This window comes from Macaca nemestrina, chromosome 5, assembly GCF_043159975.1.
Source record: "Macaca nemestrina isolate mMacNem1 chromosome 5, mMacNem.hap1, whole genome shotgun sequence".
Lineage (NCBI taxonomy): Eukaryota > Metazoa > Chordata > Mammalia > Primates > Cercopithecidae > Macaca > Macaca nemestrina.
Window position 1 is genome coordinate 67,182,455 of NC_092129.1, and position 14,583 is coordinate 67,197,037.

The 14,583-nt window shown below is 43.6% G+C and overlaps 2 protein-coding genes across 5 annotated transcripts in view; one reads left to right on the forward strand and one right to left on the reverse strand.

Annotated features, from left to right (window-relative positions):
* Positions 1–14,583, forward strand: part of LOC105488993 (SAM and SH3 domain containing 1) — a 350,928-nt gene that overhangs the window by 122,164 nt on the left and 214,181 nt on the right. The gene's annotated exons all lie outside the window — the stretch shown is intronic.
* LOC105489159 (large ribosomal subunit protein eL42-like) lies at positions 4,814–12,215 on the reverse strand. Its single transcript, XM_071096048.1, has 2 exons — positions 12,199–12,215; positions 4,814–5,277 (listed from the first exon to the last, which is right to left on the reverse strand). Exons 1-2 carry the CDS (start codon positions 12,213–12,215, stop codon positions 4,881–4,883), a joined length of 414 nt encoding a protein of 137 aa, XP_070952149.1. The 3' UTR covers positions 4,814–4,880.

Genomic DNA, 14,583 nt, shown 5'->3' on the forward strand with positions numbered 1-14,583 from the left:
AGTTCCATCCTTGACCTCTGTATTAGTCCATTCTCACTCTGCTCTGAAGAACTGCCCTAGACTGGGTAATTTATAAATAAAAGAGGTTTAATTGGCTCACAATTCCGCATGGCTGGAGAGGCCTCAGGAAACTTACAATCATGGCAGAAGGGGAAGGAAACACTTCCTTGTTCACATGGTAGCAGGAATGAGAAGTGCAGAGTGAAGTAGGGGAAAAGCATCTTTTTTTTTTTTTTTTTTTTTTTTTTTCCCCCGAGACAGAGGCTCACTCTGTTGCCCAGGCTGGAGTGCAAGTGGCACGATTTCAACTCACTGCAACCTCTGCCTCCTGGGCTCAAGTGATTCTCCTGCCTCAGCCTCCCAAGTAACTGGGTTTACAGGTGCATGCCACCACACCCAGCTAATTTAAAAAATATTTTTAGCAGGGTTTCACCAAGTTGACCAGGCTGCTCTTGAACTCCTGACCTCAGGTGATCTGCCTGCCTCAGCCTCCCAAAGTGCTGGGATTACAGGCGTGAGCCACTGCGCATATATATATATATATATATATATATATATATATATATATAATTTTTTTTGAGACAGAGACTCACTCTGTTGCCCAGGCTAGAGTGCAATGGCGTAATCTTGGCTTACTGCAAACTCTGCCTCCCGGGTTCAAGCAATTCTAGTGCCTTGGTCTTCTGAGTAGCTGAGATTACAGCCATCGCCACCGTGGCCGGCTAATTGTTGTATTTTTAATAGAGACGGGGTTTCACCATTTTGGCCAGGCTGGTCTTGAACTCCTGACCTCAGGTGATCTGCCTGCCTCGGCCTTCCAAAGTGCTGGGATTACAGGCATGAGCCACTGTGCCTGAAGGCCATATTGCTCTTATCACAGTAACTGTTAAGTCATAATTAGATTTTATTATGCACTTGGATTACTACTCTTCTTTCTTGCTTGAAAGATAAAAGGGGGTGGAGTTAGAGCAATGCTTGCCACTAAACGGAGCATACATAATAAAATCCTCCCTCCGAGCTTGGCATACAGGGCCACACTGGTTACTGCTTCCTACTTCCACCGTCACATCCTGCGCTCCACACTAGGACTTTACAATCTTTAACATCTCCAGACTTTTCCCTTTGCCTAGAAAATCTTTCCTTTCACTTCCCTTACTGGCTGGTGAAACTTGTGCCCCTCAATCCCTTCGTAGGGGGCTCAACTCCTTCATGAGCTCTTCTTGTTCCACATCATGTTGGCCATTCTCTCCTCTGAGCACCTCTTTATGGAGTATATATGCCTATTATTTACTTTTCTCTCTCTCTTACTAGGCTAGGTGATCCAGAACTCCAGACCTGGCACATGTCAGACATAATTGGTACTCAATCAGTATTTGTTACATGGAGGAATGAATGAATGAATGAATGACACATACAATAGAAATCTCTATAATGTACACTGGTAAAAGAAAGATTAGTCAAAATTATAGAATATGTTTAAATCACACAAAAAGTGGCTGGGTGCAGTGGCTCACACCTGTAATCCCAACACTTTGGGAGGCCAAGGTGGGCAGATCACCTGAGGTCGGGAGTTCGAGACTAGCCTGGCCAACGTGGCAAAACCTCATCTCTACTAAAAATACAAAAATTAGCTGGGGGTGGTGGCACACGCCTGTAATTCCAGCTACTCTGGAGGCTGAAACAGGAGAATCACTTGAACCCAGGAGGTGGAGGTTGCAGTGAGCCAAGGTCACACCACTGCACTCCAGCCTGGGTGACAGAGCGAGACTCTGTCTCAAAAAACAAACAAACAAACAAACAAAAAAAACACAAAAAGTAAACTGAGTGGTAAATTAGAGAATTATATGTGAAGTGTTTTATGGCACTTTTTTGTTTAAGGGATGGGGTCTCACTTCGTTGCCCAGGCTGAAGTGCAGTGACTACTCACACATGCGATTAGAGCACACTGCAGCCTTGAACTGTTGGCCTCAAGTGATTCTCCAGCCTTAACCTTCCAAGTAGTTGGGACTACAGGTGTGCTGTGCCTGGCTAGTTTATGGCACTTTTAAACAGCTTTAAACAATTACTTTCTTACGTAGGTTAAACACCTTCTCAGTTCTCTTCAAGTTATATCCTATTAATTTAATTATCAGTTAAAAATAGTGAGGCTGGGCCAGACATGGTGGATCACACCTGTAATCCTAGCACTTTGGGAGGCTGAGGTGGGCGGATCACGAGGTCAGGAGACAGAGACCATCCTGGCTAACATGGTGAAACCCGGTCTCTACAAAAAATACAAAAAATTAGCCAGGTTTGGTGGCAGGTGCCTGTAGTCCCAGCTACTCAGGAGGCTGAGGCAGGAGAATTGCTTGAGCCCAGGAAGCAGAGGTTGCAGTGAGTCGAGATCAGATCGTGCCATTGCACTCCAGCCTGGGTGACAGAGCGGCAGTCCATCTCAAAAATAAAAAATAAAAAAAATTTTAAAAATTTAAAAAAATACTGAGGCCGGGCATGGTGGCTCACACCTGTAATCCCAGCACTTTGGGAGGCAGAGGCAGGTGGATCACAAGGTCAGGAGTTCGAGACCAGTCTGGCCAACATGGTGAAACCCCATCTCTACTGAAAATACAAAAATTAGTCAGGCACAGCGGTGGGCACCTGTAATCCCAGCTACTCAGGAGACTGAGGCAGGAGAATTGCTTGAACCCAGGAGGCGGAAGTTGCAGTGAGTTGAGGTCATGCCGCTGCACTCCAGCCTGAGTGACAGAGCAAGACTCCGTCTCAAAAAAAAAAGAAAAAAAATAGTAGCAAAACCTGTGATTACTTTTGCACCTAGTAAGCTTCCTCCTGCTCCCGTTTCTCAGCACAAAAGTAAAACTTACCCAGCCTGGGATGAATTACCATAAATTGTGATTAGTTGGTCTAAATTAAAGTAGATTTATGTATTGATTTACCAGTGAATGATTGATTTGTACCCTTGCTATCATTTATCTTTACATTATTATAGAAGAAAATATTTCATACAAACGTTTTACTGTTTTTATTGGTTTTGGTTACTAAAAAGTAGCTCTTTTTTGAATAATCTTTATGCTTCTGCTGAAGAATTCTTCAGCACATGAGGATCTGTATTTTTCATCTTTTTCTCTTTCATGTGTGTTCCATTCAGATCAGGAAATTGACATTTCAGCTTAGAAGACTTAGGCCAGATGTTAGTTTGCTGGCTGAAAGATGGATTTCCTGCCCCAATAGGTGACCTCTGAAAGCAAAATAGGCTTTTTCTTAATGGATAGACTGTCCAAATGACCTCATTTCTAGAACAAGGGTTCTTTGTTAAGTGTCTCTTTGCTATTGGAATCAACATCATCTGATTTTTGAGAACATTCATTAGATAACTAGCACCTAGTTGTTTCATTTATAAGGCATAGGAAAACAATTATGCCTAGACAATCCATTTAAAAAAGAATTGTGTTCATTGAGAGGGAAATGGTGCAGAAAATCCGGTGCCTGCTCACCCATATTAATAATGTCTTTTAGATTTCAAACCTCATTCAGGCCAGCATTAACCATAGGAGCAGAGCATGTTATGTACTTCCCTTAACGGAGGATTGTTTCACTAAGCTTGACCAAGTCACTATTTAAAGAAGTAACCATGACCCCAGTGTCCTGTCACTTGTAGCTTCTCTCTCCATATGTGAGAAACTCATTGAGACATTGCCACGGTGCCACCTCTTTTGATGAGTTCTTCATAGAGTTCATTTATTTATATCTTCAATTGTATAAGGCAGCTCAGAAAAACTGAGATAACTAAGCCTTTATGTGTGTGTGTGTGTCTGTGCATCCGTGTGTGTCACAAAAAATGCAATTAGAAGGAAAGTACTCTGGAGAGGAACATGGCCTTCAACAACAGGGGCGAGTCCATATGACTTACTGTACTTGGTAAGGAGAAGAGTTAGATGGCGTGAGAAGAAAGATACATGTTTCTGAGATTCTGAAACAATGGAATTTTACAGCTGAAGGAAAAGTTGAGTTTTCTTTCTTTTTTTTTTTTTTTTCATAAACAGGAATGGGAGTGTCTCTTTGTAAGGGCTAGCAGATGAATTTTACTAGTATAAAAATCATGCTCCTTCTGATACAAAAATGTTGGCATTTCCATGAAAGACAGAGAACAGACATAAAGAGGGTTAACCTCAGGGCTCCACCATGCATCTGGCACTCATGGGTCTTCCTCAAGTAATTACCTGGTAGATCTGTGACTTAAAAAATGAGTAGTAAAAAAGGATATCGAACTTTCCTTTATAATGACTCAACACATACTTTTCCCAGAATGTTATATTCAGCTCACTGCCTTTTTTAAAAATACTCATGCAAATGTCATTAATCATACGTGTGGTGGTGTTGTTTACCCAAAGTATTGTGCAAGCATGCATCAACTCTGGATAAGACTGTAATGATCTTCTGTTTCCTGGGATGAATTATGTGAGTGAGAATCTTTTGTTCTATGCACGTAACATGATGGCATCTCAAAGAAGCAGAGCAAGAGTTTTAACCAGAGCTTTAAAATGTGTTGAAAAAAAGTATTTTCCATAACCATGTTTAAGAGCACGAGAGACAGCCAAGTGGACATTCCCATAGGGTAAAATTTATTAGAAGACAAGATTGATAAATCAGTTTGGTTGGTGGATACTTCCCAGCTGCACTTTTAAGTCTTTTCTTGCATAACTAGAAAACAGTTAACAATTTCTGGTCTCTTATTAACACATTCCCTTTTATTTTTACTTTTTTATTTAATTTAATTTATTTATTTATTTATATTGCATAAGAATATCACTATTTTCCCTCAGGTAGTTTTTCTAGGGCTTCAACATTTTCTCTTCAAAATCAGAAGAAAAATATCCCAAAGTTTAGAACTGGATCACTTGGCCCTTTCTCTTCTTATCTCCTCCCAGTTCAAAATGCTTGCATCTCTTAATGGCCAGCATCCTCTTGGATCTGCAGTTAAGCTCAACACATTCCAGCCTTAGCACAATCTTCTTTGTGGTCTTAGCCTTCTTCCGGAAAATTGGCTTTGTCTGCCCACCATAGCCACTCTGCTTCCGATCATAGCGCCTCTTTCCCTGGGCATACAAAGAATCCTTGCCCTTCTTATACTGTGTCAGTTTGTGAGGCTGATGCTTGCCACACTTCTTACAGAAGGTTCTTCGGGTTTTAGGTACGTTGACGATCTTTGCAGCAGGGCTGTTGTCTATATGATGAAAGTGAGAAACGGCGTCCGATACCCTGGCGTTGCGCGGCTCTCGCCTAACAGGAAAGGCTTTTTTATTTTTTCTGAGACGGAGTTTCCCTCTTGTCGCCCAGGTTGGAGTGCAATGGCACGATCTCGGCTCACTGCAACCTCCGGTTCAAGCGATTCTTCTGCCTCAGCCTCCCGAGTAGCTGGGATTACAGGGGCCCGCCACCACGACCGGCTAATTTTTTAAATTTTTAGTAGGGACGGTGTTTCGCCATGTTGGCTAGGCTGGCCTTGAACTCCTGACCTCGGGTCATCCGCCAGCCTTGGCCTCCTAAAGTGCTGGGATTACAGACGTGAGCTACCGCGCCCGGCCCCTGTTTAATTTTTTGTATCTCCTAAGCAAAAAAAGAGAAATAGCAGGAAGTGTGATTCTAAAGATCATTTCCCTCCGTGTTTCCTTTTTTTCTTCTCCTGTCAGGTGGCTTTCATATAATCTTACCGTTCTCTGTAGGAGAGGCGGTTCTCATCTTAATTCAGGAGTAACTTGATGGTGAGTTGAAGTCTCTTGGTTCCTGCCTTAAACAGTATGGGATGCCCCCACTTTTTTGATCCTCATGGGCATCTGTATACATCTCGCCAGAAATTTGCTTCTTGTCTGTAATGTGTTACCAAATTTTTCCGAATCTTCATAGTTCAGAATTACAAGTGGCTTTAGAAATCATCTAGTCTGACCCTGCTGTGTATAATAAAATACCTGTTGTGGTATTATTAATGGAATAATTCCCAGGCAGAACTTGTTTTTTGGTTTGTTTATTTGTTTGTTTATTTGTTGTTTATTTGTTTGAGTCTCACTCTGTCACCCAGGCTGGAGTGCAATGGCGCGGTCTCGGCTCACTGCAACCTCCGCCTCCCGGGTTCAAGCGATTCTCCTGCCTCAGTCTTCCAAGTAGCTGGGATTACAGGTTGCTGCCACCACGCCCCACTAATTTTCAGTAGAGACAGGGTTTCACCATGTCGGCCAGGCTGGTCTCTAACTCCTGACCTCATGGTCCGCCCACCTCAGCCTCCCAAATTGCTAGGATTACAGGTGTCAGCCACCGCGCCTGGCCAGAACTTGGTCTTCACATAGCATCAACACAGATGAAAATCTAACTGGCTATTGCCTATCAGAGTAGAACAAAAAATTTCAGAGAAAATTTTGCTCGCTTTGTGGCAAAACTTGAATTGCAGTGGTACAATCAGGGCTCATTGCAGCCTTGACCTCTCAGGCTCAGGTGATCCTCCCACCTCAGCCTCCCCAGTAGCTAGGACTACAGGGACATACTATAGTGCCTGGTTAATTTTGTGTAGAGATGGGATCTCACTTTGTTGCTCAGGCTGATCTAGGACTCCCAGGCTCAAGTGATCCTCCTGCCTCAGCCTCCCAAAGTGCTGGGATTACAGATGTGCGCCCCCCTGCCCTACCCAGCCCAGAGAAAAGGATTTACATCCCCATAGCCTCACTTGGTTTATTTCCTTTCTTTCCCTGGCCTATTCTGTCTGCATTCTGTTTTAATTTCTTTTTAGTTTGCTCTTAGCTCTTCTCCCACTTCTTTCACCAAACACTCCTTGACGAAGGGCTTTTTAACGGGTAATGCTTTAGCATGGGCTTGGCTCACCTGTAAGGCATTTGTGGAAAAAAAAATGGTGTGAATTTGTGACAGGGAAAATGTTTTAACATACCAGTCTTTCCTTGAAGTCAGTTCCCCCAAGGCATTGTGGAATGCCCCACATAGGAATGCCAGAAAGGATTGCTGACTGTAGGCAAAAATTAAATGAGCTTATCTACTTTCATTGCTCAATTTCAGCAACAGTGAGTATGGTGAAAAATAAATTGGAATATTTATAATCTTTCAGATTTAATCTCTGCTATAAGCAGAAAATGTGTTGTTGTCGTCTGTAACAAATAACAAGTATTTAAATGAAAATGTGTTCCTAAAACATATGCTATTCTTAGGGAAAATGCATTTTAATTTCAATATTTAATTGTCTGCCCTTTAAAACCAAGTATCTCAAATCCAACAGAGCTTAAAAAAAAAAAAAGATAAAACCAAATATCTCCAAATATCTGATTTCTTCATTAACTTGTCTCATGATAAGTTAGCTATTTTGCCAGCGAGTTTTTACAAATAATCTACAGGCCTGGTGCGGTGGCTCATGCATGTAATTCCAGCACTTCGGGAGGCTGAGACAGGCAGATCACCGAGGTCAGGAGTTCGAGACCAGCCAGACCAACATGGTAAAAACCCGTCTCTACTAAAAATGCAAAAAATTAGCTGGGCTTGGTGGCATGCATCTGTAATCCCAACTACTTAAGACACTGAGGCAGGAGAATCCCTTGAACCCAGGAGGTGAAGGTTGCAGTGAGCTGAGATCGTGCCACTGCACTCCAGGCTAGGCGACAGAGCGAGACTCCATCCAAAAACTACATGAATAAATAAAAATAAAAACAATCTGCTGGCATAGATTTTTAATACACTGTATTCTATTTTAAAATTTTACATTTCCTCAGCTCCTCTTCCTTACTCTGACGTACCTATAGTCTGCAGGGGCTTTCAAATTTGAGCACTAATCACTATCCTCCGGGGAACTTGTTAAAAAAACAGATTACTTGCTTTAGCCCAAGGAGTTCGAGACCAGCCTGGGCAACATAGGGAGACTCTGTGTCTACAAAATAATAATAATAATAATAATAAAATTAGCCAGGTATGGGAGTGCATGCCTGTAGTTCCAGCTACTTGGGAGGCTAAGGTGGGAGGATCCCTTGAGCCCAGGTGTTCAAGTCACTGCACTCCAGACTGGGTGACAGAGGGAGACCCTGTCTCAAACAAACAAAAAATCAAAAAACAAATTGGTGGTTCGACTCCCAGAGTGACTCAGTAGAAGTCTTGAGGTGGAGCCTGGAAATTTGCTTTTGTAACAAATTCCTTGGTGATGCTAATGATTGAGTTGTGGGTGTGTACTTTGAGAAGCACTGCTCTAGATAAAATATATTTGTTTTTGTTGTTGTTGTTGTTGTTGTTGAGATGGAGTGTCACTCTGTCGTCCAGGCTGGAGTGCAATGGTGCGATCTCAGCTCCCTGCAACCTCTGTCTCCTGGGTTTAAGCAATTCTCCGGCCTCAGCCTCCTCAGTAGCTGGGATTACAGGCATGCGCCACCACACCTGGCTAATTTTGTATTTTAGTAGAGATGGGGTTTCTCCATGTTGGTGAGGCTGGTCTCAAACTCCAGACCTCAGGTGATCCACCCGCCTTGGCCTCTCAAAGTGCTGGGATTACAGGCATAAGCCACTGCACCAAGCTAGATAAAATATCTTTTTTTTTTTTTTTTTTTTTGAGATGGAGTCTCACTCTGTCACCCAGGCTGGAGTGCAGTGGCGCGATCTTGGCTTACTGCAAGCTCTGCCTCTTGGGTTCATTTGATTCTCCTGCCTCAACCTCTCGAGTAGCTGGGACTACAGGCGCCTCCCACCACGACCGGCTAATTTTTTGTATTTTTAGTAGAGACGGGGTTTCACCATGTTAGCCAGGATGGTCTTGATCTCCTGACCTCGTGATCTGCCCACCTCGGCCTCCCAAAGTTCTGGGATTACAGGCGTGAGCCACTGCGCCTGGTGATAAAATATCTTAAGAGATGATAGCAGTGTGGTCTCCAGTGGTGGTAATGGAGGTGAAGGGAAGTGGATGACTTTGGCCTAGTTTAAGAATTCGAGGCTGGGCACAGTGGCTCACGCCTGTAATCCCAGCACTTTGGGAGGCCGAGGCGGGCAGATCACCTGAGGTGAGGAGTTCGAGACCAGCCTGGCCAACATGGTGAAACCCCATCTCTGCTAAAAATACAGAAATTAGCCAGGTGTGGTGGCACGCACCTGTAATCCTAGCTACTCAGGAGGCTGAGGCAGGAAAATCACTTGAACCCAGGAAGCAGAGGTTGCAGTGAGCCAAGATCACGCCACTGCACTCCAGCCTGGGCAACAGAGCGAGACTCCATCTCAGAAAAAAAAAAAAAAAGATAGCCAGGCATGGTAACGGGCACCTGTAATTCCAGCTTCTCGGGAGGCTGAGGTAGGGAGAATCACTTGAACCTGGGAGGCGGAGGTTGCAGTGAGCTGAGGTCATGCCACTGCACTCCAGCCTGGGTGACAGAGTGAGACTCCATCTCAAAAAAAAAAAGGAAAAAAAAAAAAAGAATTTGAGGCTGGGCATGGTGGCTCACGCTTGTAATCCCAGCCCTTTGGGAGGCTGAGGCAGGTGGATCACCTGAGGTCAGGAGTTTGAGACCAGCCTGGCGAACATGGTGAAACCCTGTCTGTACTAAAAATACAAAAATTAGCCAGGTGTGGTGGCATGTGCCTGTAATCCTAGCTACTCGGGAGGCTGTGGCAGGAGAATCATTTGAACCGGGGAAGCAGAGGGTGCAGTGAGCTGAGATTGCACCACTGCTCTCCAGCCTGGGCAACAGAGCAAGAAGCAAAACTCCGTCTCAGAAAAAAAAAAAAAAAAAAAAAAAAAAAATTAGCCGGGCATGATAGTGGTCGCCTGTAATTCCAGCTACTCGAGAAGCTGAGGCAGGGAGAATTGCTTGAACCCCAGAGGCGGAGGTTGCAGTGAGCCGAGATTGCACCATTGCACTCCTGACTGGGCAACAGAGTGAGATTCTGTCTCAAAAAAAAAAAAAGAATTCAAATCAGCAGGGCTTACCTGTGGTTTAGATCGCGGTGATGGTGAGGGAAGGGAAGGATGAAGTTGGTAGTTTGAATAAATGAATGGATATATCCGAAGACTGAAGCAAGAAAGGAGCAGGGAGGGAGAGTTGGATCATGGTGGGAAATCATAAATTCCATTTGAGGAATGTTAAAGTTTCACTGAAATACACCTAAACCTCAGCTCAATGCCTGGCAGAGAGTAGATATTCATAAATGATGACAGCGATGGTTATTGCGGCTATTGCTACCTTTACTATGAAAACTGAAGCGTCCTAATCACCCCGCCCCACCCCAGCCGAGGTAAACTCCCAGCTCCATTCCTCAGCAATGGCATTCCAGAGCTGGAGCTGACTCTTTTGTATGATCACAGAGACCTAGGTATACACAAGGAAATTTCCAATGTATAGATGTAGCCTCACTGGATGAGTGGTGGGGGAAGGAAAAGCAAAAAGAGGGTAAAAAGAGAAAGCTTATAATGATGAATTATAATTCATCAAGGTGCCTGTGTCATCACAGATAACCTCACAACAACTGTATCAAATAGGTGGAATTTTCCCATTTCACAGATAAGATAAATAACTCGCCCAATGTCTTATAGAAACTTGAATAAAAATGGAAACCTAGCTTTGTCTTGACCTCATTACAGTTGTGCTTTCTATCATGAAACTGTATCTTTTTTTTTTTTTTTTGAGATGGAGTATCACTGTTGTCACCCAGGCTGGAGTGCAGTGGCAAGATCTTGGCTCACTGCGAGATCCCCTGTTTCAGAGATTCTCCTACCTCAGCCTCCCGAGTAGCTGGGATTACAGGTGCCCAACACCACGCCAATTAAATGTTTTTGTATTTTTAGTAGGAACAGGGTTTTACCATGTTGGCCAGGCTGGTCTTGAACTCCTAACCTCAGGTGATCTGCCCACCTCGGCCTCCTAAAGTTCTGGGATTACAGGCATGAGCCACTGTGCCCGGCCCTGAAACTATATCTTTACTGCTGTTAAAGAGGTAAATGCAGGCACGATAAACATTTTAAAAGAGTTTATTTGAGCAAACAACATTTCATGGACTTGACAGCTTTAACCAGAAGTGGTTCAGGAACTCCACCAAGAGAATCTATGGGGAGGCTTTTATAGGACAGACACAGAAGTAAAGCAAAGAAAACATTTGATTGGATACAATTATACAGTTGCCTTATTTGATCAATCTCCTGTGAAAGTTCATAGTTATAAAAGTTTGTTGGCTACTTCTGATTGGTTGAGCTTAAGTCCTGTTTTTCTTTAATACAGGCATTTCTAAGAGTTAGCTTAAGTTTTCCTTATGTGTGCAAATCAAGAAAGGTTGAGTTCACTTATAAGGTCTAAGTGGTTTTGTCTTCTCAGGATTACTCAGGCCTCATCTCTATTTTACCTTACTTTAACCATGCCCAGCAGTAAACTAGTTAGGTTTCTTAAATTGACATAATGACCTAAATAGGCTGAACCTATACTCTAAATACCCCAGAACTTGTAGACTAATGCTTTTTAACTTTTGTAATTCTGGCCCACAGTAAGAACAAGTTTTTGTTTTGTTTTGTTTTGTTTGGGACAGAGTCTTGCTCTGTTGCCAGGCTGCAGTACAATGGCGCAATCTTGGTTCACTGCAACCTCCGCCTCCCAGGCTCAAGTGATCCTCTTGCCTCAGCCTCCCGAGTAGCCAGGACCACAGGTGCCCACCACTACATCCAGCTATTTTTTTTTTTTTTTTTTTGAGATAGAGTCTGTCTCTATCACCCAGGCTGGAGTGCAGTGGCACGATCTCGGCTCACTGCAAGCTCTGCCTCCTGGATTCAAGACAGTCTCCTGCCTCAGCCTCCCGAGTAGCTGGGACTCCAGGCACCTACCACCAAGCCTGGCTAATTTTTTTGTATTTTTAGTAAAGACAGGGTTTCACCGTGTTACCCAGGATGGTCTTGATCTCCTGACCTCATGATCTGCCCACCTCGGCCTCCCAAAGTGCTGGGATTACAGGCGTGAGCCACCGTGCCTGGCCCCTAATTTTTGTATTTTTTAGAGACGAGGTTTCACCATGTTGGCTAGACTGGTCTTGAACTCCTGACCTCAGGTGATCCCCTTGCCTGGGCCTCCCAAAGTGCCAGAATTACAGGTGTGAGCCACTGTGCCTGGCCCTAAGAACAAGTTTTTACAAAGCAAGCCAGTGTAAACATTTATCTGTATATGTGTGTGTATATGTATATATGTGCTGTACATTTACCTGTGCAACAATATCATGGAGACTAATTTTCAATAATTAACAGAGATTGCTACATTATCAATATTCTCAGTGAATGCATTGTGGTGATAGTTTTCACTCATTTGTGACAATAAATGTTTATTATGAGCCACAGAATTGATTCTGAAATCAACTTTTGGGTCTCTACTAGAAGTCTAGAAAAATCTTCTACATCACTTTCCTTGGAATTCACTCACCCACAGCAGGATGATTTCAATGAGCTGGATGAGATTCCTGACGGTAAGAGAAAAAGAGAAGTAGGATTCCGGTATACCCATCTTCAATGGAGTATCTACACTTCCGTTCCTTGAAGAACTTTGTGGGAATCAAATGGAGTATGATACAGATGAAAGGACTTTTAAAATAATCAGTTTGGGTCTGGTGCAGTGGCTCACACCTGTAATCCCACCACTTTGGGAGGCTGAGGTGGGCGGATCACTTGAGGTCAGGAGTTCGAGACCAGCCTGGCCAACATGGTGAAATCCCGTCTCTACTAAAAATACAAAAATTAGCCTGGCGTGGTGGCATGCGCCTGTAATCCTAGCTACTGGGGAGACTGAGGCACGAGAATCACTTGAACTCGGGAGGCAGAGGTTGCAGTGAGCCAAGATCATGCCACTGTACTACAGCCTGGGCAACAGAGTGAGACTCCATCTCAAAAGAAAAAAAAAAAAGATGTTAATATAAATCAGTTTGTTCTTACTTTAATTCTGCCCCACATAGCTGTGTTCACTTGGACTCATCATTCAAGTTCTCTGGAGCCCACTTCCTCATCTGTAAAATGAAGGATTTGACCTAGATCTTTTTCAAGGCCCTTTTCCATTTCCATGGGGTAGAATTCTAATATAAAACGTTCTTGGTAAATGATACCCTATATGACTCTGAAGTTGTGATGATGATGATGATGATGGCTATTTATTTATAAGGAAATGACAACTTTGTTAAAAAGCCCCTGAAGGGGCAGGAGCCTTGGCTCACGTCTGTAATCCCAGCACTTTGGGAGGCTGAGGCCAGCCTGGCCAACATGGTGAAATCCCATTTCTACTAAAAATCCAAAAATTACCCAGGCATGGTGGCAGGCACCTGTAGTCCCAGGTACTCGGGAGGCTGAGGCAGGAGAATTACTTGAACCTGGGAGGTGGAGATTGCAGTGAGCCAAGATCGGTTCACTGCACTCCAGCCTGGGCAATAGAGCCAGACTCTGTCTCAAAAAAAACAGAGATAAAAAGCCCCTGAAGGAACTTTTAGCAGAAAGGACTGACAAGTGACATTAACTAAAAGAGAAAAGAGTCAATCTTGGGAGTGGTAATCAGATCATGTTGAGTTAACAAATGGAAATTGGTAAGTAAAAAGTAGCTGGGACTACAGGCCACCTGCTGCCACGCCCAGCTAATTTTTGTATTTTTAGTAGAGACGACCATGTTGGCCAGGATGGTCTCAAACTGCTGACCTCAGATGATCCTTCTGCCTTGGCCTCCCAAAGTGCTGGAATTACAGGAATGAGCAACCACGCCCAGCCTCAAATTTCACATTCTATGTATAGGCATCAACATTTCTCCAAAAACATTATCTCATTTCCCTATCCATTAAGAAGCACCAGGAAAAACGTGGTAAATATCTAAAATAGGTTGATTTCTATAAGTGCCAAAATGCTGGCTAAGGTTTAATTGTATCTATCTATCTATCTATCTATCTATCTATCTATCTATCTATCTATCTATCTATCTATAGATATATAATTATAAATATAGATACCTATATAGATATCTATATAGATATATTTTTTGAGATGGACTCTCGCTCTGTTGTTCAGGGTGAGTGCAGTGGCACGATCTCGGCTCACTGCAACCTCCACTTCCCAGGTTCAAGTGATTCTCCTGCCTCAGCCTCCCAAGTAGCTGGGACTACAGGTGTGTGCCACCATGCCTGGCTAAGTTTTGTATTTTTAGTAGAGACGAGGTTTTGTCATGTTGGCCAGGCTGGTCTTGAACTCCTGGCCTCAGTGATGTGCCTGCCTCAGTCTCCCAAAGTGCTGATATGACAGGTGTGAGTCACCATGCCCGGCCAGTTTAATTACACTGATGCGGGTATGTGTTGTCACTAAACTGTACATGTCTTTAGATGACCCTGAAACATACTATAACCTGTGAAGAAGCAGGTGGCAATTAGTGTGGCCTTGCCTCATCTTGGATGGGGAAACTAACACCATGTCAAATGCTTTGCCCCAGGTCATCTGATGAGTCAAGAAGAAAATGATTCTGGATTGGTGCTGGAGAGTCAGGCTTCATCCTAATCCCCAGCCCCCACTGCCCGGCTTGCCTGGCTCCTTGCTGGTCATTTGCTGGAAAGTGTTTATGCAGAGAACAG